This window comes from Eptesicus fuscus, chromosome 9 (assembly GCF_027574615.1).
Source record: "Eptesicus fuscus isolate TK198812 chromosome 9, DD_ASM_mEF_20220401, whole genome shotgun sequence".
NCBI classification, from domain to species: domain Eukaryota; kingdom Metazoa; phylum Chordata; class Mammalia; order Chiroptera; family Vespertilionidae; genus Eptesicus; species Eptesicus fuscus.
Genome location: NC_072481.1, coordinates 8,302,420 through 8,327,361, shown reverse-complemented (window position 1 = coordinate 8,327,361; position 24,942 = coordinate 8,302,420). Strand labels below are relative to the sequence as shown.

The following is a 24,942-nucleotide window of genomic DNA, read 5'->3' as shown; positions in this document are numbered from 1 at the left end:
GCGCTGTGACAGGTCCTCGGCGCCAGCACCCTTCCACCCAGCAGGACGTCCACGGCGGGCGCCCCCTGGTTCACGGTGCTCCCATCCGAAACCGCAGCGTCTGTGGGGATTTTCCCAGGACCGAGGCGCCTCCTCAGCCGCGGGCACTATGTACAGGGGCGATGGCGTCCGGCTCCTCTCCCTCCAGGCGACTCCCCGTGTCGGGTCTGGCCGAGCATCGGCTCCTCACACGTTGGTGACCTCCAGGCCATTGTAGCCCTCCAGGCGGCACTGCTCTGGCCGGTCCTCGAGGTCCTCGTCCCCGCAGTCTTCGTTGTGGAGAGAGCCGTAGTCGTCATGGAAATCGGGGTCTTTGCTGCTGAAGCCCCGTCCTATCTTCCCCAGGGGCAGCTGAGGAGAGAGGCACGAGGCCACGGGACAAGGAAGAAAAGGAATGGAATTTTCAGATCTGGGACGTGTGGTGTCTCCAAGTCTAATTGCTGTGTGACCTTGAGTAACTTACCTAACCTCTCTGTGCTTTTCCTAGCCTATATAATAAAAGCCTAATATGCTAAGTGTCCAGTTGTCGGTCGGCCGTTCAACCAATCAAAGCATAATATGCTAATGATATGCTAAGGCCACTCAACCGCTCCCTATGACGTGCACTGACCACCAGGGGGCAGATGCTCCGACCTGTAGGTTAGCTTGCTGCTGGGATCTGGCTGATCAGGACTGATCGAGATGGGCCAGACACGCCCTGGAGCCCTCCTGTGGTCCCTCTCCAGCTGGCCAACCTCCCGTGTCCCTCCCCAGCCCCGATCGTGCACCGGTGGGGTCCCTTGGCCTTCCCTGTGCCTTCTCGCAATCCAGGACCCCTTGGGGGATGTCGGAGAGCCGTTTTTGGCCCAATCCCGCAGGCCAGGCCGAGGGGCCCCACTGGTGCACGTGCACCGGGCCTCTAGTTAGTAATAGTACTCCACTGCTCAGGGGGACTGAGAGGACTTTGTGAGTCAACATTAGGAGAGAGCTTTGGGTTCCCAACTGGAAGGAACCAGTTGGTTACCAAGGGTGAGGACAGACACAGTCTTTCTGATTAGCCACAAATCCCCCATCTTCCTCCTCAGCGGGAGGAAGGCGTAACGGAGGAGAGACCCTGGGAGCATGCGCATGAGGTCTGACCGCATTCCCAAGTCAAGGAGAAACATTCTAGCGCTGCCTGGTGTGGCGGAAAACGTGTGGGTTGTAGAGAGTCTCACACCAGGGTTCAGAGCCCTGCTCTGCCACTGCCCAGCTGTGTGACCCGGGGCAAGTCACTTGCCCTCTCGGAGACTCAGTTTTCTCAGTTACAAAATAGGAATAGTAAATCCTATCTTTTTTTTTTTTCATTTTTCCCCTCTAAAGGGAGCCTTTTAGACATCCCCCCTCCTCACACTCCCACCGTGAAATTATGCCGCGGATATACTGCGCCGGTGACAGAAAAGGAGGGAGGTGTTTTCCAGGCCAGTTTCACCCCTTTGGGGGAGTCGCCCTCCATGAGAATGCTCGCTCTGGACTGAGAGCACCTTCAGAGAAAGGTGGCCATTGACTCAGGCTTCTCCCCATGGTTAGGATGGTGCCTGGAAGGCTGTTCGCGCCCCCGGGGGTTCGCTGAGCGAATGGGAGAATTTGGGGTTGCCGCTTCTGCCCCGTGTGCCTCCACCTCCACCGCGGACTGTGCGGTCTGAGTGTGGGATCAGCCCCAAACCGCACACGCTTTCTCACATCAGAGGCTCCGCTGCTATGCCTGGCCGGGTCGCTGGAGCTCAAACACGGAGTCAGGGGTCCCCAGAGGCCCTTTGCTTCAGGAGTCCAGGGGGGCCCAGACTTTGCATGGGAAGCAACTGCCCAGGTGGCTGAGACCCGCCCTTGGCGCCGCTCCCCTAACCCTCGTGGGGCCTCCGCATCACACAGGTCCCTTGGGGGCGACTTCCAGGGCCTCTCCCTTGCTGCACCTGTGCCCCGGCCCAGCGGCCCACAGGCCAACACAGGAGCTGGAAGGGCCACACTGGCCTCCACAACAAAATGACCTTCCCAGGCGGCAGGACTCAGCGAACCGGAGGCCACTTACCCGGCCAGCCTTGTGCCTGATGCCACTGCTGTTCTCCTCCTTCCCCGCCCGGGGGGTGCTGGGGGCCCGCCCAGGGGGCGTTCCGAAACGCTCAGCCTCCCGGATGCCGGTAGAGCTGGGGAGAGATCATTCCGTGTGAGTGTGAGTGTGGGGGGTCGGTCAGCTCCGGTCTCTCGGAGGCACGTACACGCGCACGTGGCCTGGTGGGCCCTGGGCAGCTGTGTCCCAGGCCATGTGCTCTGTAAGGGGCCGTCCCAGCACTTCCCTCAGAAGGTTGTCCTGGGGTGAATGGGATGACACACACACACAGAGGCCCAGCGCGGCTGGCACACGAGATGGACGCTGTGATGACATCTGACCGTGACCGGCAGGGGCGGTGAGGGGCACAGGCCTGGGCCGAGTCCCCTGGCTGTGCCCCTCGTGCCGCCGATGACCTCGCTGGGCCCGTTTCCTCATCCGCACAATGCAGCCCGGAGGCACCTCTGGCCTTTACAAGCCGCATGCCCGAGGGAGAGTGGCTGCCTCTGCGGTGCACACACCGGCACCGGGCCGCCCTGCCACCACCGCGCCCGGCCCTGCCACCACCGCGCCGGCCCTGCCACCACCGCACCGGCCCTGCCACGCAGCTGCCATCCCGCCGTGTGCTCCTTCGGATGGAAATACAAACGCTTGGGGAAGAAACCAGCACCAGAGGGAGCTCTTCGGGGGCTCGATGCGGCCACTTAGACCTAGAGGTGCTCAGCGGTCGGACCCGCTGCAGGCGCCTGCGGAGCGTCCACTAGGAGGCGCTGGCCGCCTGGCCAGGTGTTGGTCCTCGGCCCCTTTTCAGATGAGGAGCCTGGGTAGGGGGCTGACCGGGCCTGCTCACCTGGACCATAAGCACCGTCCGGATGCCCAGCCCTTTCTCCGAGCCTTGGCCCCCAGCAGCCCTGCCTGGAATGCCGTGTGGACCCTAGGCCGGTGCGAACCGTCCCCCGCTGAGCCCCCGCCCAGGGCCTCTGCTTCCACGCTCCGTCCTTCTCCCGTTCCGGAGGCCCGGGCATGGGGCTTCACCCACACCCTTTACTGCACCTCCTTCTAGTCTACGGCGTTTGGCCAAAGCACTTCACTCCCCTGAGCCCCGTTTCCAGCCTGTGAAAGGGGACCAACCGCCTTGTTGCCGGCGGCAGGGGGGACCCGGGGAGTGAGGGCCGGATGGGGAGTCGGGGCACCTGCCCCCGCGCCCTGGGGGGGGGGGGGGGGGGCTGCCGCACTCACGTGGCCGGGGGGAAGATGGCGCTCATCTCCTCCGCCAGGTGTCTCCGGAGGATGTGCTTCCCGCTGGGGATGCCCAGGGCGGTGGCCATGGCCTCGGCGTTAAACGTGGGTTCCAGCACCAGCACGGCGCCATGGACCCCACTGTTGGTCAGGTTGTCGGCATACTCCTGGGGGCAGGCACGAGGCGGCTTAGCCTGAGGGCCGCCCTGCTGCGGAGTGGGGTGCCCTGCTGGCCTGAGAGGGCCACCCTGCTGCGGAGTGGGGTGCCCTGCTGGCTTGAGGGGGGCGTCCTGTTGGCCTGAGGGGGGTGCCCTACTGGCCTGAGGGGGTGCCCTGCTGGCCTGAGGGGGTGCCCAGCTGGCCTGAGAGGGTGCCCAGCTGGCCTGAGGGGGCGCCCTGCTGGCCTGAGGGGGTGCCCTGCTGGCCTGAGAGGGTGCCCTGCTGGCCTGAGGGGGGTGCCCTGCTGGCCTGAGGGGGCCCTAGCTCCAAATGGCTTGGCCCCTTGGGGACCGGTCATTTCACACTGAGGGGAAACCCACCCTCCCTCCTTAGGGCCATCAGGGCAGTGGTGGAGGCCATTTTGTCACTGACCCTCCCAGACCGTGGCAGGCAGCCCACACGTACTCGAGTGAGACGATGGGCCTGGCGTCAACCCTGCACCCGCTCCAGAGAGTGAGGATGGCTGGGATCCCTCACCCCTGTGAGGAAAGCATCGGTCCTGGGGTCCCATTGTGGGGGCGGGGTTGGTAGTTCCCTCCCCTTGAGTGACAGGAGGCAGCGTGTTCTTGCCAGCCTGGGTACGATGCCCCAGCTCACACAAAGTGCTGGTCGGCGCACAACGTGCGTGGGCTCTGCATCTGCCCGAGTCACCCCAACCCGCCGCCACCCTCACCTTCAGGTCGATGTCGCGCACCCACTTGAGCACCCGCTGGTTGGTCCAGACCACGGGGTCTGTGTTCTGTGTCTCGCAGCGGGCCCGGCGCTCCTGGAGGGCCTGGGGGAGCGAGACAAGGGGTCAGTTTGGGGACAAGGGAGCGGGCTGGGGTCACATGGGGAATAAGGGTCCATGGTGCTCACAGGGACCTCAGTGGCCTGTGTGAGGACAAGTAACGAGCTCTTGGGGAGTGAGGGTTCGCTATTTCCCTTGAACTGAGCACAGAACCTGCGCCATACTGTAGGCAGTTGTTGGGAGGAGGGATGGCGAGAGGAAGAGATGGATGGATGGATGGATGGATGGATGGACGGACAGACGGATGGATGGATGGATAGATGGATGGATGGATGGATGGATGGATGGATGGATGGATGGATGGATGGATGGATGGATGGATGGATGGATAGATGAATGGATGGACGGATAGATGGATGCATGGATGGATGGATGGATGGACGGACGGATGGATGGATGGATGGACGGATAGATGGATGGATGGATGGATGGATGGATGGATGGATGGATAGATGGATGCATGGATGGATGGATGGATGGATGGATGGATGGATGGATGGATGGATGGATGGATGGATGGACGGATAGATGGATGCATGGATGGATGGATGGATGGATGGGAAGGTGGCTGGATTGGCAAACTGAATGCCAGAGGGGGAAGGAAGGCTATGGGAGGTGCCTGCACCCACAGCCTGGTTCTCACCTCCCTGCTGAAGTTCACTTGGTACAGCAGCTCGATCCCCAGCAGGATGCTGACCTGGTGGAACTTCTTGGACACATTCAGGTGCTTCTCCAGGTCCCGCTTCATCAGGGAGTTCAGCATCCGCCCATCGACCAGGTGGTTTTGGAAGGCCTGGGAGTACTGGGCCAGGCCGATGTCGTTCAGCCAGGCCTTGGCCACCCAGTGATGGTCCAGGTCGGCGGCTTTGGACAGGCTGGTGAGGAGAGACATAGCCGGAGAGGGGCGGTGGGAAAGGGAGAAGGAGCAGAGGGGCGGGCAGAAACGGAGCAGAGGTGAGCAGAGAGGGAGAGAGAGGGTGGAAACAATAGGGGGGCAGACAGTCACGGAGATGGACAGGAACAGGGAAGGAATGGAGAGACAGGAAGAAAGACAGAGCAGAGATGACGTGAGAGGGAGATGAAGGGAAGAGGGAACGAGGGAGGGGGGAGAGAGAGCACCCCAAAAGGTAAAAAGGGACCAACAGAGAGACGGAGGGGATAGGAAAAGAGAAAAGCCCACATTCGGACACAATGACAGTGGACAGGGACAGTGATGGGCAGCAGGGACACGTGCAGCAGTAACAGCACCTCTGGGGGCTCCTGCACTGCCCCACCACCCAGGGCCCCCCGACAGAACCCGAGACCCACGATGCATTGGCCAGGCCCGTCTCTCCTTGGACTGTAGCCAGTCACATAGCAGCACGTCTTGGAATCAGAACTAAAACCTACATTTTGTCTATTGCAGCATTCTCTCCTCACTGCCACCCCTCAGATTTCTTTGTCTCCCACACAGGACTTGTCCCAGGGCCACGCACATAGTAGGTGCACCAGGACTACTTCTCAGATGCATAAACGGGTGGAGGAGCCTGGCGAGGGGAGTCCAGTCGGCTGTCATTCCCTTGCTCGCCACATGGTGGCAGCCTCGCAGAAGGAATAAGGTCAGCATCCCCCACCCGGTCCATTTACCAGTCAGTGTTGTCAGTGTGTCTGTCCCTTCCTCTTCTTCCCTGGGTTCAAGGCCCAATGTCCCTGGTGTGGATTCCTGCACCTGCCTCCTGACTGCCCCACCCCATCGCCCCTCCTAATGCGGGCTCCCCATCCATCAGATGAGGTCATCCTCTGCTGAAAATCTTCCTGTGCAGGAACCTTAAGTGCATACGGCTAAGTGTGCAGAGCGTACGAGTCCAAATACATGACCTTCTGGAAAAGGCGAAACGAGGGAGACAGTGCAAAGGTCAGGGGCTGCCAGGGGTTGGGGTTGAGGGGAGGGAGGAGCAGGGGGAGCACAGAGGATTTTCAATGCAGTGAAACCGCTGGTCTGACACGGTAATGACGGACATACGTCATCACATGTTTGTCCAAATCACAGAACGGGCCGCTCCGAGAGTGAACCCCAATGTCAACTGTGGACTTGGGATGATGATGATGTGTCTAAGCGGGTTCCATGGTAACTAATGTTCCATCCAGTGGGGGATGTGGTAATAGGGGAGGCTGTGCATGGGGGCGGGGACGGGGGACATGGGAAATCTCTGTCTCTTCCCCTCAATTCTGCTGTGACCCTAAAACTGTTCTTTAAAAAAAAAAAATGCCTTAAACAATGAGGGTGGAAACAAAGACTTTGCTTCCCAAGCAAAACTGAAAGAATTTATCGTCAGAGGATTGGACTCCGAGGAAGGCGGAAGGGATTTCTTCCAGAGGGAAGAACACAAGAAGCCTGTGGAAATGGGGACCACACGAAAGAATTAAAGGAGAACTCTCACAACTCACCGACAGAAAGATAACCGGGTTCGGAAACGGGCGAATGACGGCCACAGACCTTTCTCTAAAGAAGGCAGAGGGTCCCCAAGAGGCACGTGACAAGACGCTCAGCGATGCTAGTCACCGGGGGAATGCAAATCCAACGGAATGCCACCTCCCACTCATTGGCATGGCCGCTCTCAACACGCCCACGGCGCACCGAGGGCGGCGGGGGAGGGGAGACACGGGGACCCTTGTGCCCTGGCGGCGGGAGGCAGCGTGCGCAGCCTCTGTAGCAAGCCGTGTGGTGGTTCCTCAAAACCTTAAGGACAGAATTCCCGCACGGCCCAGCCATTGCGCGTCTGGGCATCTCCCCGAAAGAATGGAACGCAGGGCCTCGAAGACGTATTTGTACTCCCACGTTCACAGCAGCATTTTCCACAAAAGCCCAAAGGTGGGAGGCACCCACATGTCCATCCGCAGATGAACGGACAAGCACACTGTGGGGAATACATACAATGGAATATTAATCAGCTTAAAAAAAAGGAAATCCGGCAATTCGCTACCACAGGGATGGCTCTGAGGACCATGTATAAAGGAGCGTGTTATTCACATGCGAAAACAGTAGCACCAAGGCAGGAGGAGAAATCACGTTATACTACAGACCAAGTTGCATGCTATTATTTGAAGAGAGACAGTGCGAAGTTGAGTGTTTATAGCGTGACCTCTACAGCAACAATAAAAAATAAAACAAAGAAGTTATAGTTCACAAGCCAGTAGTGGGAACATTCAACTAATAAAAAGTAAGTCAGTAAAAGAGGGGGAAAAAAAAAAAAAAGAACAGAGGGTAGATTTAAAGAAAATAAACAGGAAAACTGTATGGTGACGTTCCTTGGCAGAAATCGAATCGGAAGTCCTCGGAGGGGCTCCCAAGGTCTGGGCTCCCCCCCCTCCCCTCCTCTCCTGGGGAAGGAAGGGTGAGCTCAGCATTTAGCGGTGCCACGGCGGTGGGTGGTGGGAGGGGCGCCTGCTCACCTCCCTGAGCGAGGCCCGTTTCTAACCAGCAGTAGCCATGTGTGTGCCCCCCCCTTCCCCTCCCCCCGCGACACCCCTCTCTTCATTAGAGTCACCCCCAGGCGCCGCCGCGGGGCACCCCTTTCTCAGCTGTTGGCCTGAGCTACTGGAAGCACCCACATTGAGTAAAGCGTCTTGACCTTAAAAGTCATTGAAGACCGCCCGGCCGGTGTGGTTCAGTGTTTGAGCGTGTCGACCTGTGAAACCAGGAGGTCACGGTGAATTCCTGGTCAAGGGCACATGCCCGGTTGCCGGCTCGATCCCCAGTAGGGGGCGTGCAGGAGGCAGCCGATCCATGATTCTCTCTCATCATTGATATTTCTCTCCTCTCTCCCTCTCCCTTTCTCTCTGAAATCAATAAAAAAATACATTTACGAAAATAATTGGAGACATTTTGTCAAATGTGACACTGCCCCCTCCTTAAACCGGGGCTGGATTAGACCCGGAAATCCGGGTTTGGGCACAGACTTCGTTATCAGCTGGGTCATTATTCGACACGGAGAACAGGAGGCTGCGCTGGCTCCAGACCTTGCACCTCTGTGCCTCAGTTTCCTCATCTGTAAAGTGGGGCTGACCGTGTTAGGGTCTGGGGTTGTGAGGACTCGGGGATGAGAGAAGGGAAAACGCGTCGCACGGCAGCTGGGACGCACTGCGTGTTCCATAAATAACAGGAGGAGGAGCCGTGGCTGTTAACACCGAGGGACCACGGGAGCCTGGACAGGAAACTGACTCCAACGTTAGGTGTTTTGTGACTCTGTGCTCCTGGGCCTCATCTTCCCCTTCTTTAAAACGGGGGTGAGAGTCCCTATCCTACATCGGCGTTAAATAAAACTGTACCCACAAAACGGCGGGGGATGGTTTCCCAAAGTGCTTTAGAGAGAAGGCCCAGAGAGGGCGATGTCACGCCCAGAGTCACACAGGATGTGCTCTGTATGACGACCTCGCCAGTTCTCAGCCTCGAGTTCTATGGGTGGGTCAGAGGGTCCCAGAGTGCCAGTTGGTGAAGTTTTGTATATTTCTTCTGGCGAAAGCGTCAAAAGTTTTTATTTGACTCTCAACGGGGCCAGGATCCCCCAAAGTTAAAGAACCGTGTCCTAATTGACCCCGTCACTGCATAGGTGGAGAAAGAGTCCCAGAGAGAGCAAGGTCACGTGGGAAGGAAGGGGCAGGCTAGTTTCTCCGGGGAGCGAAGGGGGCCCGCCGTCTCTGGGCAGCCGGGGAGGCCAGCGCCGGGCCATGGCCTGGGAAACAGTCCTGCAGCTCTTGGAATTTCCAAAAGCCCTTTGCATCCGGGTGCGGACCTGAACCCCCCATAGAATCTTGGCTCCCGGAGGTCCTCAGGGTTGGCCACATTTTGGGGGACTGGGGCAGTGATCCCACAGTTTTGAGGGGTGAAGCAGGCAGCCCCACCCTGCTCAACGCAGCATTTACTGACTGTGCTGGGAGGGTCTGGGGAGGGAGGGAGTCCCAGCTTGAGTGACTGGGACGGGGATTCCGAGGGAGGCACTGGGTGGGAGTGGGCGGTGAGTGTGGGGTGCTGTGGGACCTCAGGAGGAATCGCAGCAGCGGGGTGCCACTCCTCTACCCCTCACCGCCAGCCCGGCGGGTCCTGGCTCCGGAACAGGGCTGCACCTGTGGGCTTGGCTTGCTTTCAGCTGGGGCCTGAGTTTCTGATCGATCTTGTCATTTCCTGCCACCTCCAGTGCTGCCCGCCACCCCCACCCCCACCCCCACCCCGGGGTCCTCTCCCGGCACCGGATATGGTTTCCTGCTTCCAGCCCGCGTTCCCAGCCCCCGCCCCCCCCTTTTCTAATCCGCCAAGCTGCTTCTGCAAATAACCGCACGCACCGCCGGGCTGGATTAATTAACTGCACGGAAATGATGGGAGCCAGCAAAGGAGATAATTATGCAAAACAAAAGTGTCCGTTCCCCAGCTCGCTCCCTCCTCCCTCTGCACCCGGGCACTTGAGTGTGTGTGTGTGTGAGAGTGTGTGTGTATCTATGTGTGTGCGTGTGTGTGAGAGAGAGAGTGTGTGTGTGTATCTATGTGTGTGCGTGTGTGTGAGAATGTGTGTGTGAGTGTGTATCTAGGTGTGTGTGTGAGTGTGTGTGTGTATCTATGTGTGTGCGTGTGTGTGAGAATGTGTGTGTGAGTGTGTATCTAGGTGTGTGTGTGAGTGTGTGTACAAGTGTGTGTGAGTGTGTGCGTGAGTATGTGTATGAGTGTGTGTGTGTGTATGGGTGTGTGCGTGAGTGTGTGTGTGTGTGCGTGAGTGTGTGAGAGTGTGTGAGTGAATGTGGGTCCTTTCCTTTTCCCTGGGTCTGCTTGGTGAATGAGCCCCCCCTCCCCCAGCAAAGCCTGCTCACAAAAGGTGAGGAGAGAGGCCGCAGGGGGTAGACCAGGTGGGTGATGTTATGGGTGGGGGTCAGGGTGCTAAGAGCAGGGGGGTCGCGGTGGCAAGGACACACCCGGTGGGAGGGACCTTGGCCATTCCCTGGTGTGCTTCCTATAAGGAGCGCCTCCCTCGGGCCCGCTGCGTCCATTTCTTCCCGTCCCATCCTGCATCTCCCTGCCTGCGCCTCCCTCCGCGCTCTCCGCGCCCTCCGCGCCCCGGAACCCCAGGAGCTGGGGCTGAGCTGGAAGCAGGCAGAGCAGACACTGTGGCCAAATCCCCCCCCTCCACTCGGCTGCCCCTGCACCGGGGGATGGGAGGGCATCTGGGGCCTCACTTATTCCCTGGTCTCCATCTTTCCATGGGGCCTGGGGTGTGCCTGGGGCTCCCGCCCAGAGGTGTTTGGGACCAGACAGCACACCTGGCCCGGCCCACCGAGCCCCTTCACCCCGCCCGTGTGATCCGAGGTCCCGGGGCGCTTTTCTCCCTCCCCGGGGCCAGCCCAGGCGGTGCAGGAGCGGGCTCACCTCCGGCCGGCCTCGGCGTCGCGGTAGTCCTCGATGGCCAGCCGCAGCTTGCGCCGGTGCAGGGAGCTGCACACGCCCAGGCCCAGCTCCAGGTCCTCGTCGCTCAGGCTCAGCAGCACCTGCGCCCCAGAAAGGTGGGCACTGAGCGCCCGGGAGGCGTGGGGGCCCCTAAGGCCTCCCAGGACCCAGGTTGGCCAGGGCTGAGCCCCAGAGGGGTCTGCTGGCTGGGGCTCCCTCTCCCCGTCTCCCTGCAGTCAGGACAGAGCACCCCCACAGCCTGCCTGGAGCCCCCCTGAAGCCCCCCTGAACCAGGTCAGCCGGCTCCTGGGTTGCATCTCCTCCTCACCCTGAGGGTGGGAGTCGGGGTGGGGGTGGGGGTGGGGGTGGGGCAGGCCAGCTCAGGTTGGTAAAGCTCATGGGAGGGACCGGGGGATTCTTACTGGGGTCCCCGAGGTGCCCTACCTTCCCACTCTTCACGTTCTCCGCGCAGGCCTTGACGTACATGGGCATGGCCATGACCACCTCCAGCCAGGCCTGCACGGCGCCCGCCTTCCAGTGGGACATGGGGGTGGTCCTGACCAGCTCCACCTGCTGCAGCCGGTCCACCTGCTCCTCGCCCTCCGACAGGCTGAGGCTCTGCCTCGTGGGGCTGCACTGGCTGTCCGAGTCTGCAACACACAAGCGCAGGCTGGGGAGGACACACACACGCCCGGCTACGAACACACGCAGGCCATGCTTTGGCGGGGGGTGGGGGGGGGGCGGGCAGGGGGGTCCGCAGGGGGCAGGGACGGGCAGGCTGCATCCCCTGAGCCTGAATTCTGCCTGCAGGAGGCGGGCAGGGATGTCTTCCCGCCATGCATTTCTTTTAAAAATCAAAATGGCCCGGCCGGCGTGGCTCAGCGGTTGAGCGTGAACCAGGAGGTCATGGTTCGATTCCCCGTCAGGGCACATGCCCTGGTTGTGGGCTCAGTCCCCAGTGTGGGGCGTGCAGGAGGCAGCCGGTCCATGATTCTCTCTCGTCACTGATGTTTCCATCTCCCTCCCCCTTTCCCTTCCTCTCTGAAATCAATAAAAACATATTTTTAAAAAAATCAAAGTGACCTTTGTTTTGTTTTGCCACCACTCCCTCATTACACAAAGAAAAGAATTTTAAAAACGAAATCCAGAAAGGAAGACACATAAAACAAGGTGGAAATGGCCCCCAACCCCGCCCCCTCAGGCAGCAGCTGTTCGCATTTAGCCAAGCGCACGCTGGGAGACGCACAGGCCCCGGCTACAAACACACGCAGACCCACGCACTGCGCCCCGCGGCCCGTCCTGTTCTCATGGCACCCCTGCACCCTCTCCCCACTGCCCAGCCTCAGGGGTGGCTGCCCGACCTCTATTCCACCCGCCTCCTGTGATGGGCACGGCTCCGTCCCCGGTTTCACTGTCTCGAGCGATGCAGCAGGTCACCTTGGGCAGCTGGGCAATTTATTTTCTCAGGACAAAGCGAAGCCAGTTTCTGGCACGGCCCTCGCAGACAAAAAGTCTGTTCGCCAGACTTTTGTGCTCCTGGGCCTCACTTTCACCTTCTTTAAAACGGGGGCGAGAGTACCTATCCTACGTCGGCGTTAAATAAAACTGTACCCACACAACGGCGGGTGATGGTTTCGCAAAGTGCTTTAGAGAGAAGGCCCAGAGAGGGCGATGTCACGCCCAGAGTCACACAGGATGTGCTCTGTATGACGACCTCGCCAGTTCTCGGCCTCGAGTTCTATGGGTGGGTCAGAGGGTCCCAGAGTGCCAATTGGTGAAGTTTTGTATATTTCTTCTGGCGAAAGTGTCAAAAATTTTTATTTGATTCTCAACGGGGCCAGGATCCCCCAAAGTTAAAGAACCGTGCAAGTTCCAGCAAGTTCCAACCCTGCTCTTCAGCGGTGGCCGCCGCGCCCACACCAGACAGGCCCTGTTTGGCTCCACCCAGAATGCAGCTGGGCCTGCCTCGGCCTCCCTGCTTTCCTGGGAGGAACGTGGCTTGAGTTCGGCTTGGTGCTTGGGGAGGGGACCCAGTTCCAGGCCTTGAGCATCCCACCTGGGCGGGAATTCACCGCCCCAGCCAGACTCCCGCTGGGTCCGGGTGGGAGGGGGCGCTGTCTGTGAGGTGAGGGGGGGCTTGTGTGTTCTGTGCCAAGGTGTTTGGGTGCCTGGCTCTGTCTCCCCGAGGGAGGGAGGGAAGGGGGCTTGGGAAGGGAAGACTGGGAGATGATGGGCAGCAGGAGTCAGAGAGAGAGAGACAGAGATGGAGAGAGGGAGGGAGGGAGGGAGGGAGAGGGAGGGGAGGGAAGGGAGATTCAAAGAGCAGGTCTTCAGGAGAGAAATCCTGCCATAGAAACAGCAAATACAAAAAGACAGCAGGAAGGAGGAGAGCGCACGGAGGAGGAGAGGGCCCGGCGGATCCTGGACAGACAAGGTACCAGCACTCCTCCTGCGAGCGTGCCCTCCTGGGCCGGCGTGTCTTTGGGAGCTGGTGCTGGTGGTTCTGACTCACGGGCCTCGGGCCCCGGGAGGAGGAGCTGGCTCGGCGCTCCCGTTATTTATGGACTCCGGCCTCCAGGAATGCAGAGGCCACGCGGAGTTCACAGCAGCCAGGCACACATTCCGGTTCCTGAGGAAAGACAGCCCTTCAGCGCGCCCCTCCCTCCGCCCACCGCCGGGACTGAACTCCAAGGAGAAGATGCTGCCGACGGTGTGAGGAGGGGTGTCTGTGGGGTCAGACACCATGAATTAAAGGCGGTTTCCAAACGCTGGCGTTAGAGGGCCAGGTTTTATGGCTGCACCCCATCAGGACTGGCTTTTATTTCCCCTCTGTCTCAGCGCTGAGAGGGGAATCACTCATGTTTATAGCCAGGCAGCTCCGCGAGCGCTGAGGACCCGGAGGGCTGGCTGGGCCCCGGGCAGCGTCTCAGGAGGGGCGGCCAAGAGGCAGCCACTCTGGATGCCTCCGAACACGAAGAGGCGGGACGCGGTGAGACTTGGGAGGAGAGACTGCATTCTCCCGCCCACCCCAACACAGGCACGAGGGCGCCCCAGATTGTCAGCCGTTCGTGAGGGTTCCCCGAGCTGGGCCCACCGAGCAGGGTGTCAGCCTGGCTCAGGCGCTGGCCCACTATGGCCCGGGGGCCACATTCAGTCTGCAGCCTGCTTGTCTCAATACAAGGTGACTGGGCACGGCCTTACCTATTTGCCACACGGGGTCTGAGGCTGCTCTCCTGCTGCAATGGCAGTGTGAGTAGTTGTGACAGATTGGTCCGTCCAGAATCCTAAAATAGTCACTGTCTGGCCTGTTATAGAACATCCTTTACAGAAACCTTGGGGTTCTGAGGTTGGCATTGGAATACGAGAGACCTGGGTTTGGGAAAGTGTTTCCAATGCCCTCAGCCTCACTTGCCACATCTGTGAAATGGGATGATCATGATGTCGAATCACACAGGTCTACGTGAGGACCAGATGAGAGGACGTATGAAGTATACAAAATGCTCAGCCTGGCGTCTGGCATACAAGGATGGCCTGGGGTCTCTGACCTCTGCAGGCTCATGTCACTTGCAGTCGAGACCGGCTCTGCCCAGAACGAACAGCAGCTACAAGCCCTGTGTGGCTACTGAGCCCCGGTAATGTGGCTCGTCCACGTTCAAAGGGCCGGCAGTGTACAGCACACACTACATTTTGAAGGCTGTGTACAAAACGATGTAAGCTATGTTATTAATTTTTATGATCACATATTAAAATGATATGTTGGGTCTGTTGGCTAAAATATGTCACTAAAATTCATTTCACCTGTTTTCTTTTTAATATGGCCACTACAAAGTCTGAAATTGCATATGTGGCCTGCATGATGTTTTGACTGGCCTGGGTGGGAGATTTTTTGTTTGTTTTCTCATCTCATTCCCACCCCCTCAGGGGGTTTGGAGGTGAAGCGCCTGCTTCTCCGTTTCGGGTTCAGTGGTCCTGGAAGTGCGGGTCCCTGAGGCTGCAGCATCAGTAACACCTGGGATGCTGTTAGGATTGAAAACCCCTGGAGCCTGCCCAGGGCTCCGGACACGGAAACTCAGGGGGTTGGGCCCAGCAACAATCTGCGTCTTCATTAACAAGCCCCTCAGGTGATTCTGATACATGCGGAGGTCCTGAGCCACTCTTTAATGCTTTCCCTTGAAAACTTATCCTGAATATTTAACTTGAAACCTAGCATTGATCAATATCTTTTAAAAATATATATACTTTTACTGATTTCAGAGAGGAAGGGAGAGGGAGAGAGAGATGGAAACATCAATGATGTGAGAGAATCATTGATTGGCTGCCTCCTGCAAAGCCCCCCACTGGGGACCGAGCCTACAACCTGGGCATGTGCCCTTGACAGGAATCGGACCTGGGACCCTTCAGTCCGCAGGCCAATGCTCTATCCACTGAGCCAAACTGGCTAGGGCTGATCCGTATCTTAATACCCTCTCCTAAACTGTAAGATTATTCAAAACATTCATTCTGATCACCTCTCCTGACTACACCCTACTCTATCCAGTATTTCAATTACGTCCTTTTAAAACCCCCCCACAATTTAGACATTGTCATCATGATTATTTTATACTGATAATATTAAATGTTAAAATAATGTACCTACATGTTTACCAATTTCTCTGTTTTCTATTCTTCTAGACATTATCCTAGACATTACTTCTAGGATAATGTAGAACCTGATTTAAAAGTTCCTCTGGCCCAGCTGGTGTGGCTCAGTGGTTGAGCATCAGACCTATGAACCAGGAGGTCATGGTTTGATTCCAGGTCGGGGTACATGCCCGGGTTGCAGGCCTCATCCCCAGTGTGGGGCATGCAGGAGGCAGCCAACCAATGATTCTCTCTCATCATTGATGTTTCTCTCTTTCTCTCCCTCTCCCGTCCTCTCTGAAATCAGTAAGAATACATATTTTTTAAAAAGTTCCTCTGATTAAGAGTAACTTTGGTTTATCTGGAAAAAGTCCATTTCACCCCTGTTCTTCAAAGCGTGTTGTTGGGTGCATGGTTTTAGGTTGACGGCTATTTTCTTTCAGTGCCTTGAGGACATTGCTCCACTTTCTGCTGCCTTCCATTTTGCTGAAGAGAAGTCAGCTGCCAGTCCCATTGCTCTTCTGTCAGTTACTCTCAAGGTTTTCTCTGTGTCTTTAAGGTTCTTCAGTTTCATCAGGATGCAGCTAGATGTGGATTTCTTTTCAGTTATTCTGGTTGATAGAAACTGTGCTTCCCATATCTGTGGCTTCCTTTTTGGAATATTCTCAACCATTTTCTCTTAAAATATGACCTCTTCTCCATTCTCTCTCTGTTTCCTCCTGGGACTGGGCTTTCTGTCTTCCCTTTCTTGTCACCTAGCACTGTTCAAAAGAACTTTCTACGATGAGGGAAATGCTGTATAATCTACAATGTGCAATGTGACCGCTGTCAGCCATACGTGGCTATATGCTCTTAAAATGTAGGTGGTGCAACTGAAGAACTGAGTTTTAAATTTTATTTAATTTTAATTAATATAAATTTACGTTTACTTTGCCATATGTGGCTAGTGGGCTATTGTAGTCAACCAGACAGCTCTAATTTCTCCTTCAGAGTTTTTAACAACTTATCGTCCAGCATTGCATTCTGGGTAATTTCCTATTTTTTTGTTTTTTCATTTTAAAAATCTCTCTCTTCAGCTATTTGTCTGCTATTTAACCCATCCTTTGATTTTTTTCTCTCTAATGCTGCCAATGATATATTTTTGTTTTCAAAAGTTCTACTTGGTTGTTTTTCAAGATTGCCTGGTCTTTCTAGATAGTCTCTTGCTGTTTGCTCATTCTATGATTTGATCTGAAATTTCTTTAAATACTGCGTTAGTATTATTTTGTATTTGGTGACAATTGCTCTATCTGAAAGGCCTTGGAGGTTTAAATGTGCTTTAGTTCCTGCTGACTCGCATGCATGCTGAACTCCTATTTCACCTGATGGGACGCTAGGGCCCATTGGGATGAGAGAGGGAGGTTCTGCCCCTTCTCTCCACCACACCCCAAGGTTTACGCCCCCGTTAGCAGCCCTGATGTCGGCATCTGTCTGGACAGACACCCGCTTTTGCATCTGGCTACCGCTCACTGCTCCTGCTCTGGAATTAGCTCAGAGCTTTTGGTTTTGGGGCGGGGGTGCCTTGGAGGTTTCCCTTACTTTTGCTGAGGCCAGCCATGCATTACAAGTATGTTTTATTCCAGATTTAGTGGTTTCGTAGAGGGAGGCCCTTGGGAGCCGGCCTTTCTCTACACGCCCCCAATGGACACCCCGCTTGCTGTGTGCACTGTCCACCCAGCACTCACTCTTCCTGTTCTGCTGACCCTGCCTGTGTGCTGGCCTGTCCATCTGCCCTGCCACCAAGGGAGTCCCTGGGTCGGCGGTCAAGTCTATCATCTCTTCATTAACCAGGCCTGCCTCACGGTGATGCTTACTGCCATCAGTGGCGGTAAAAGCCCAAGTTACGGGAAGGGACGGACAACTCCATTTGTTTGGATGTTTTCATTTTTGTTTCTTTTTTTTAATCCTCACCTGAGGATATTTTTCCATTGATTTTTAGGGAGAGTGGAAGCGAGAGGGAAAGACAGAAATATCGATGTGAGAGAAACACATCGATTGGTTGTCTACTGCATGAGCCCCGACCAGGGCCCAGATCAGGGAGGAGCCTGCAACCGAGGTACGTGCCCTAGACTGGAATTGAACTCGGGACCCTTCGGTCCGCAGGCCAATGCTCTATCCCCTGAGCCAAACCGCCCAGGGCTGTTTGGATGTTGTTAAAATCTGATTCTGTCCGGGCACCGCTTCCGCTCAACAGCCTTCCCTGGCTCCCTGGACAACGTCCCAGCTCCTTCCAGGACAAGGGTCTGTGGGAACCAGCCGACGTAGCCAGCTTCCCCGCCGCCTCCCCCTTCCCTCACACCCTGGGCACCCAGCGATCCTGCCTCCCCAGCCCACCTCCACCTGCTCTACCTGCTCCCTCTGCCCCAGAGGCGGCCTGCTGCTGACTTCACGGCGTGGCGAACTCCTACGAAACCTTCAGGTCCCGTTTAAATCTCTCCTCTTTCATGGGACCCTCCTCTGGTCACTGGTGTAGGCCCGCCACCCCCGCACGCACTCCCATCCCCGCTCACACTCACACGCTCACACGTCAATCCAGGCGCCTCCCTGCAGCGCCGTCTCATGGCTGGGGTTAATTAAGGTTGTGGACTTATTGGATGAGCGTCCGTGCCTCCCTCTAGACTGCACATTCCAGGAGGCGGAAGATGGGCCCGTTTTTGCCCCCGAGGGAACTTGGGTACCGAGCAAGCCCTGAACCACGTTGTGCTGGCGGATGCTTACCAACGGGCTCTTGTGTTTGAAAAAGGGCTTTGGTTTGTAGCATCTGTTCGCCCATCTCTGTCCTCAGGCCTCAGCCTGACACACTCCCCGCCTCCCTGCGCGTCCACACTGATGACCACGTGTCTTCTGGGATTTCTGGGTGAGAGTGAGTCCCCCTCTGTCAGGCCCATCAGCACCTCTATTGAAGGAGGAGCTCCCCCTCCCTTCTCCCTTCTCCCTCCCGCCCTCCCCCTCTCTGAGCTCCACAGAGCCCCGCCACGGCCAGGAGAAACGGCTGAGTCACCTGGCGGGGCTCTCAGGCCACCGGTAGGCCGACTCCGGTCCTGCCGCCGCCCTGGCCACATGGGCCTCTGGGCTTGAGGCCGAGCGGGAATGAAGCGTGTAAGTGCCCAGCACAGTCCCTGCCGCCCTCCACACGCTGGGCAGTGGCCCCGTGAGTCCAAGTCATTCCAGCTCCCACCAGAGGCCCCACGGCCCTGCTGCTGACGCTTGCCTGCAGCTCCCGGATCCGTGGCTGTGAGCACGCTGCCTCCGCCCTGGGAGGTGGGCACGAGGTTCCACAGGCCCATTTTACAGACGGGAATGTGGAGCTCAGAAACGCCCTGGGAGGGCCTGTGTTTCCTCGTGCTGGCCCGCACTTGCTCTCAGCCGAGTCTCCTGCAGTGCTGCGGCTAGCGGCTTCTATCCATCTATTCACCTTTCCAACAGCCCTGGGGGACAGGCCGTTCCATCTCCATCTTACAGCGGGGGAAACCGAGGCTCAGAGGGACCAAGTGACTGGCTTAGGGTCACAGAGCTAAGTGGTCAAACCCAAAGACCTGGCTCCCAAGCCTGGATTGCTCCTCCACACCCCTCCCTGTGCTGCTTGGTTTTTATAGACTCTGCTGGGTTCCGGCTATCGCTAAAACGAGTGTTTCTTACACACACACACACACACAAACACACACACACACACACACACATACACACACACACACACACACACACACACACCAGACCGAGGGAACCTGGGAATGAATGGTTCATACCCCTGAGCTGCAATCGGTTTATAGATGGCTCTCAAACTCCCTCTGGCTTACAGAGCCTCCTCCCCGGTCACCACGGTGACAGAGTGGCCTTCTCCCTCCCTGGCCCAGAACCATAGATCACACACACACACACACACACACACACACACACACCGCCCCCGAGACAGCGGCTTCCTAAAAGGAAGGACGCTAGCACCGTGCAGCCGATTTGGAAGTGACTCCAGCATCGCTGGCCTGTCCCAAGGTAGCAATTAGGCAGCTCCGAGCTGGTGGGGTGACAGGGGCCAGATGTCCTGGCAGGAGGCATGCCCCCTCCTCTCCCTGCTTCAGGGCCCTGTGGCAATGGGCTCGGCCCCTCTGTCTACACCTGGGACCGGGGACAGCAGCAGAATGAACACCCGGGATTGGCGTTTCTTAGCCAATTTGCCGGGGCCCCTCCACCGTCAGCAGATGCTGCCACGGACCAGGTTTTCTGAGCGAAGGGGATGCCCACGTCGATGGAGGTCCAGACTCCACTGCCTCGCACCTGGCTCCCCTCCTGCTTAAGGCCCACGGGAATCCCACGTGAGCCACAGGGACTTTCCGTGGCCAAGCGCCATCAGAAACGTGGCATGCTTAGAAACCTTCAGAGAGCCACTGACGTGGGGCCTCCCAGCACGGAAGAAAGGAAGAAAGCAGCAGCAGAAGTCCCCATCCCACCATTCCCCAGAGGGCGCTCCGTGGGCCGAATACAAAGGCGCTGTCTGTGGGCAATCAAGTTTAAAAGTGAAGTATCTTTTCATTGCAGGACTTGTCAGAGTCTTGAAAAGCTAATGGGTTGTCTCTAAGGACTGGAGACACCACGCGTTGCTTCCAAAACGTGTTGACCCAGAGCTTTCGTTTCTCCCGGCCGAACCTTGTGGTCCGTGGAGCTCTGGCCTGGGAGTCAGGAGCCCCGGGTTCCGGAACCAGCTCAGCCTCGGATGCCCTGCTTGGCAGTGGCACGCCCCTTCCTGAAGGCAGAGAGGAGTGGGTGAGAGGCCACCGAGAGCCCGTCAGCTCTCGGATTCTCACTTCCTCCGGGCCTACCCCTGGGCTGGCTCTGGCAGCACGGGTGTGCTGCTGAACTTACCGGGGCCTCAGTCTTCCCATCTGTACAAAGGGCCCTGCTCCGCCTGTCTCACGGGGCTGGTGACAGGCCGGCGTGAGATCACGGTCATCGTCTCCTCATCATCGTGGCTGACATTCACTGCTACCCCAGCCAGGCCTTTTACATACATGGACTCACTGTATCCTGGCAGCCACCCTCGGACACTCTTACGGTCCCTAGTGTACAGGGGAGCAGACTGAGGCTCAGCCAGGTTCAGCAACTTGCCTGAGGTTACCAGGTAGCAAATGTCAGGACTGAGGTTCGAGCTCAGAGAGTCTGCCCAGAATCGACACTCTTAACCTTGACCCTCGTCTGCCTCGGAAAGAGCGTCGTACGCTGTAGAGAGCTGTGACCCGGAGGGGCATTGATTCGGTCTCACTGTGGTTCACCCCATGGCCTCCCGGGAGTGTCTCTGTCCCTTGATTTACAGGCTTTCAGAAGCCAGGAGTGGGGGGCCATGAGCAGCCCCCACTTTCCTGTTCTGCCATGGGGAACAGAGGAAGTTTGGGGTGCCCATGGAGAACGGCTTTTCCACAATTTTGGGGGGATTTGGGGGAGGCCTGAGGCAGTCCCTGCCTCTTCTCCTCCTTGGGGGGCGTTCCGATGATCTAACTCAGTGGTCGGCAAACCGCGGCTCGCGAGCCACATGCGGCTCTTTGGCCCCTTGAGTGTGGCTCGGCGTTAGAACCACTTCTTCAAAATAGACTTGCCCAGGCCGAAAACCGACTTCTGCGCATGGGCCACGAAGTTTCAATCGCACTGTACGTGTGCACCCGCACGTGGTATTTTGTGGAAGAGCCACACTCAAGGGGCCAAACAGCCACATGTGGCTCGCGAGCCGTGGTTTGCCGACCACTGACCTAACTCGTGGATTTCACGCTGGCTTCACGCAGACCCTTCGCTCAAATGAAATCAATCTATAAGACAAATAAACCAACGCTTTGGGCTGAAAGACAGTGAGTGTCAGGGGAGGTGGTCCAGGACTCCAGGGACTCGTAAGACTCCAGAGGGCACAGATCGGTAACCACTGCCCTGGTCTGTTTTAGGGGGAGCCTGAGGTCCAGAGAGGGAGACCCACTTGCCCATGGTCACACAGCAAGTCACTGGCCCAGCTGCGAGCTGGGACTTCAGAGCCAGGCTCAGGACTCCTGATGCACTGGGCTGAGGCTGGGCCTCCGCAGGAGCCTGGGAGCAGGGTGTGGGCGGAGCCCTGTGGGAACCTCAGCAGCTGCTCGGCCCCCCATCTCTCCTCAGAGTGTGGCTTAGGTAGCTGTACTCTCTATTTAGGGTTCATAACCGGTGTTGATGGGGCACCACTGGCCCCAGACCAAGGCCAGCAGGCCCCACAACGCTCCGCAGAGGTCTGTCACCACAGACCAGACAAAACCTGAGATGGTGGCCATCACATCAGAACCTGCATTCATCCAGGCTGGACGCCCGCCCCGCCACTTCCTGGCCGTGTGCCTCGAGGAAAATGGGGGACCCTCCCTGGGACTAACCGGGCACGGCTGCAGACTGCCAGGGCTGCTGGGGCAGCAGCTGCTGTGCCAGCCCCCGTGCTCTGCTCAGCAGGCCCAGCAAGGGCGCTGGTCACCAGCACCTGGGGGGCAGCCTGGGGTCTTGCTCAGGGGTGACTCCTCCCCGAGAACTGCCCAGAAGGGTGGTCTCCGCCTGCCTCGGAGGCCCCTCGGGGAAGCTTTCCAACGGAAGTCTGCACTGAAACCCATTTGAGCAGAGGGTCTACAGCGTGGAAGCTTTGGCTTATTTACCTCATCGTGTGATTTCATTTGAGCAGAGGGTCTATACTGCGGCCATCACCCCACGTAATCGCATGCAGCTGAGCCCACGTGCGGAGCATGTTCGATATGCACGCAGCTCCCTGATCCAGGAGGTCCCGTGTGCAACAGCTAAGAGCGGAGCTTCCTGTTAGTGCTTTACATCCGGGAGCTGCATCCCGGCTCTGCTGATTCCTAGCTGTGCCTGGGGCGAGGCCTCCCTGTGCCTTGGTGTGGTCATCTGTAGGTGAGGACAACAGCAGTCTTTCTCTCTGGCTCTGACACGTCTTCATAATGTGCCACCTTAGGGCGGCCCTTGGGACGTACACCTCAGGAGCCCAGCCTGGGGCAGCCTCCGTCCCCCCTCGGCCTGACTTGGCCTGTGTGGCCACAGCAGAGAGGACGTTTCTCCTGGACTCTGGCAAGGCCAGTGCTGTCAGGGCTGCGGCATCCAGGGCAAATGCCTCCAGCCCTCCCTGTCCCGAGACGGAGACACCTGGATTCCCTCCCAGAGCGACAGTGGACCCGAATTTGGACCCTGAGGACTGGGCACACAGCCCCATGCCCTGATTTCACCCGGGACAGGCGGGATCCATGCGCCTCCCTGGCTAACGGTGTGCCAAGCTGCTTCCTGCGTTTCTCCTCCCTCCGAGGGAACGTGAATCCACTCAGGTCACAAGGAACACACACTGTCCTTCCCAGGCTCCAAAACACACGCGGCTGTTATGTCTGAGCCTCCAGGGAAAGGGGGTATTACGCCCATTTCAGAGGTGAGGAGACTGAGGCTCACGGGCCACAGCTGGAGGGATTAGCCAGGCCGGGCCCCCCCGGGTGGGCTGCAGGGGCCTCCAGGTGGAGCATGACACGCAGCTTTGTGGGTTTTGTTACTTTGGGGCTATTCACTGCTACGTACCGGAAACCCACTAAGAAAGCAACGAGAGAGTTCTAAAACCCCGAACTCAGAAACGCCAACGAGCCGTCGGCCAGTGGTTCCCGGGGACGCGGATTCCGAAGCACGGCTGCTGCCCTGAGCTGCGACCTGCGACCGCACCGGCTCCCCGGAGGGGACGGGCCGGGTGCTCCAAGTCCTGCCATTTTCAGGGGGAAAAGGTCAAGGTTTTCCGTTGCTGCTATTCTTGCTTCTAAAGCTCAGGCCTCCCGGGATCACTTTCTCGTGGCTTCGGTTTCCTGGGGGCTGCGTATTGGCCCGTTTTCAGTACCTGGGCTCTCAGGCGCCGGCAGCGGCGGCTCAGGTTTGAATCAGCCGAACCCCTGCCGTCAAGATTCATACCCTCAAGCTGCCGGTACAGAGATACTGCACTGGTGACGGCTATGTCTGCGTGTTCACAACACAAAACGGGCCTCACAGACAACCCCCCAACCATCTGCTCCCAACAGCGGGCTCTTAAGCTTTTTCAACTCAACCCCTCCCCCGCCCCGTGGGGCAAAGCACCCTGGGCCCCCTCCCGCACCCCTGCTCCCACTTCCCCGAGGAAGAACCTGGTGGTACCTTCGGAAGCGGCTGAACAACTTCTAACACCGTCACGGTCAAACTCCGGAGGTATTTTAAGTTTCCAGGGCCTTCTTTTATCGTCTCAAGTTATGAGTCTGTCCTTCTAGAAAAAGTTAATTGCAGGTCTTCCCTCTTGTCTTCACGACCACCAGGTTCTTTCCACGGGCAGTGGGAACAGGTGGGAGGAAGGGGGCCCGGGGTACTCTGGCCCACGTGGCGGGGGTGGGGTTGAGTTGAAAAAGCGTAAGGGCCCGTTGTTCGGAGCAGCTGGGCTGGGGGAGGGACGTCTGTGAGGCCCGTGTTGCGACAGCGCAGGTGTTGGGTGCCAGGGCCGTAGGTATTTTTAAACTCACATCGTCAAAGGGCGGCTGACCCCACACGTGGCAGCGGCCGCACCTGGCTCCCGAGGCCCGGAGAGGGAAGCACACAGCAGCTGCCGACACGGTGCGGCCCTGGAGTGAGGCGGCTCCTGGGCCCACGCTCCTCCGGGGACCTGGCACCTGGAGTGGCGGATGGGGCTGCAGGTTTGGGTCAGGAGGGGGACTCCAAGGCCGAGCAAATGAAGGCGAGCCCCGGCTCCGAACGGAGGGCTTGTGCCGGCCGCCCGTGTCTGCTCTGCCCTCCACCAGCGCCTCCATCCCTAGGTTTGGAGCCCAGCGCTACTGTTTACGGGGCTCCCGGACCCTGGACGCTGGAACCTGTTTTCTCGATCACGTAGGCCGCGGGAGGGTTAGCGGAGTTAACACGTGTCAGGTGCACAGCGAGGCCCTGGCCCGCGGGCCGTGCTTAGTCGTGTTAGCTGGGACTGTTATGGCTATTATTAGGGGCACCTGTCGGAGCCCACCAGCACGCGGGAGAGCTGCAGGAGGGCAGAGGGCAGGCTGGCAGGATGTGCAAACCCGGATGCCCTGGCAGCCCTGCCTCAATTTCTCACTAAGAGGCGCCGGGGGCTTCGTAAAGCCAAGAAATCGGGAGCCACCTTGGCGGGGCAGGGCGGCCCTTTACCCGATTGGCGATGCCTGCACGGGGCCAGGGAGGGGGCAGCAGTGGCATCTCGAGGCCACGTGCCCTCCTCCGATTGGCCCAGGGGTCGGTCCTCCAGCCCGGCTGCACCTCGGAATCACCAGAGAAGGTTAATACTGATTCAGGGTACTGGCCTGGCATCGGCGGTTTTTTGAAAGCTCCGCGGGTGATTCTAATGTGGGGCCGGGCTGAGCACTGCGGGGGGAGATGCCCTAGTTCCGTGGTCGGCAAACCGCGGCTTGCGAGCCACATGTGGCTCTTTGGCCCCTTGAGCGTGACTCTTCCACAAAATACCACGGCCTGGGCGAGTCTATTTTGAAGAAGTGGCGTTAGAAG

General features: G+C 58.1%; 1 protein-coding gene across 1 annotated transcript in view; it reads right to left on the bottom strand.

The window, feature by feature from the left end:
• Positions 1–225: 225 nt before the first annotated feature.
• KAZN (kazrin, periplakin interacting protein) overlaps positions 226–24,942 on the bottom strand; it is a 346,099-nt gene continuing 321,382 nt past the window's right edge. Inside the window, exons 9-15 of the mRNA XM_054720722.1 lie at positions 11,206–11,411; positions 10,744–10,862; positions 4,996–5,227; positions 4,236–4,337; positions 3,344–3,510; positions 2,087–2,201; positions 226–390 (exon numbers count right to left, since the gene is read on the bottom strand). Of these exons, the coding sequence (XP_054576697.1) occupies positions 226–390; positions 2,087–2,201; positions 3,344–3,510; positions 4,236–4,337; positions 4,996–5,227; positions 10,744–10,862; positions 11,206–11,411 (1,106 nt within the window). The remainder of the gene's footprint in view (positions 391–2,086; positions 2,202–3,343; positions 3,511–4,235; positions 4,338–4,995; positions 5,228–10,743; positions 10,863–11,205; positions 11,412–24,942) is intronic.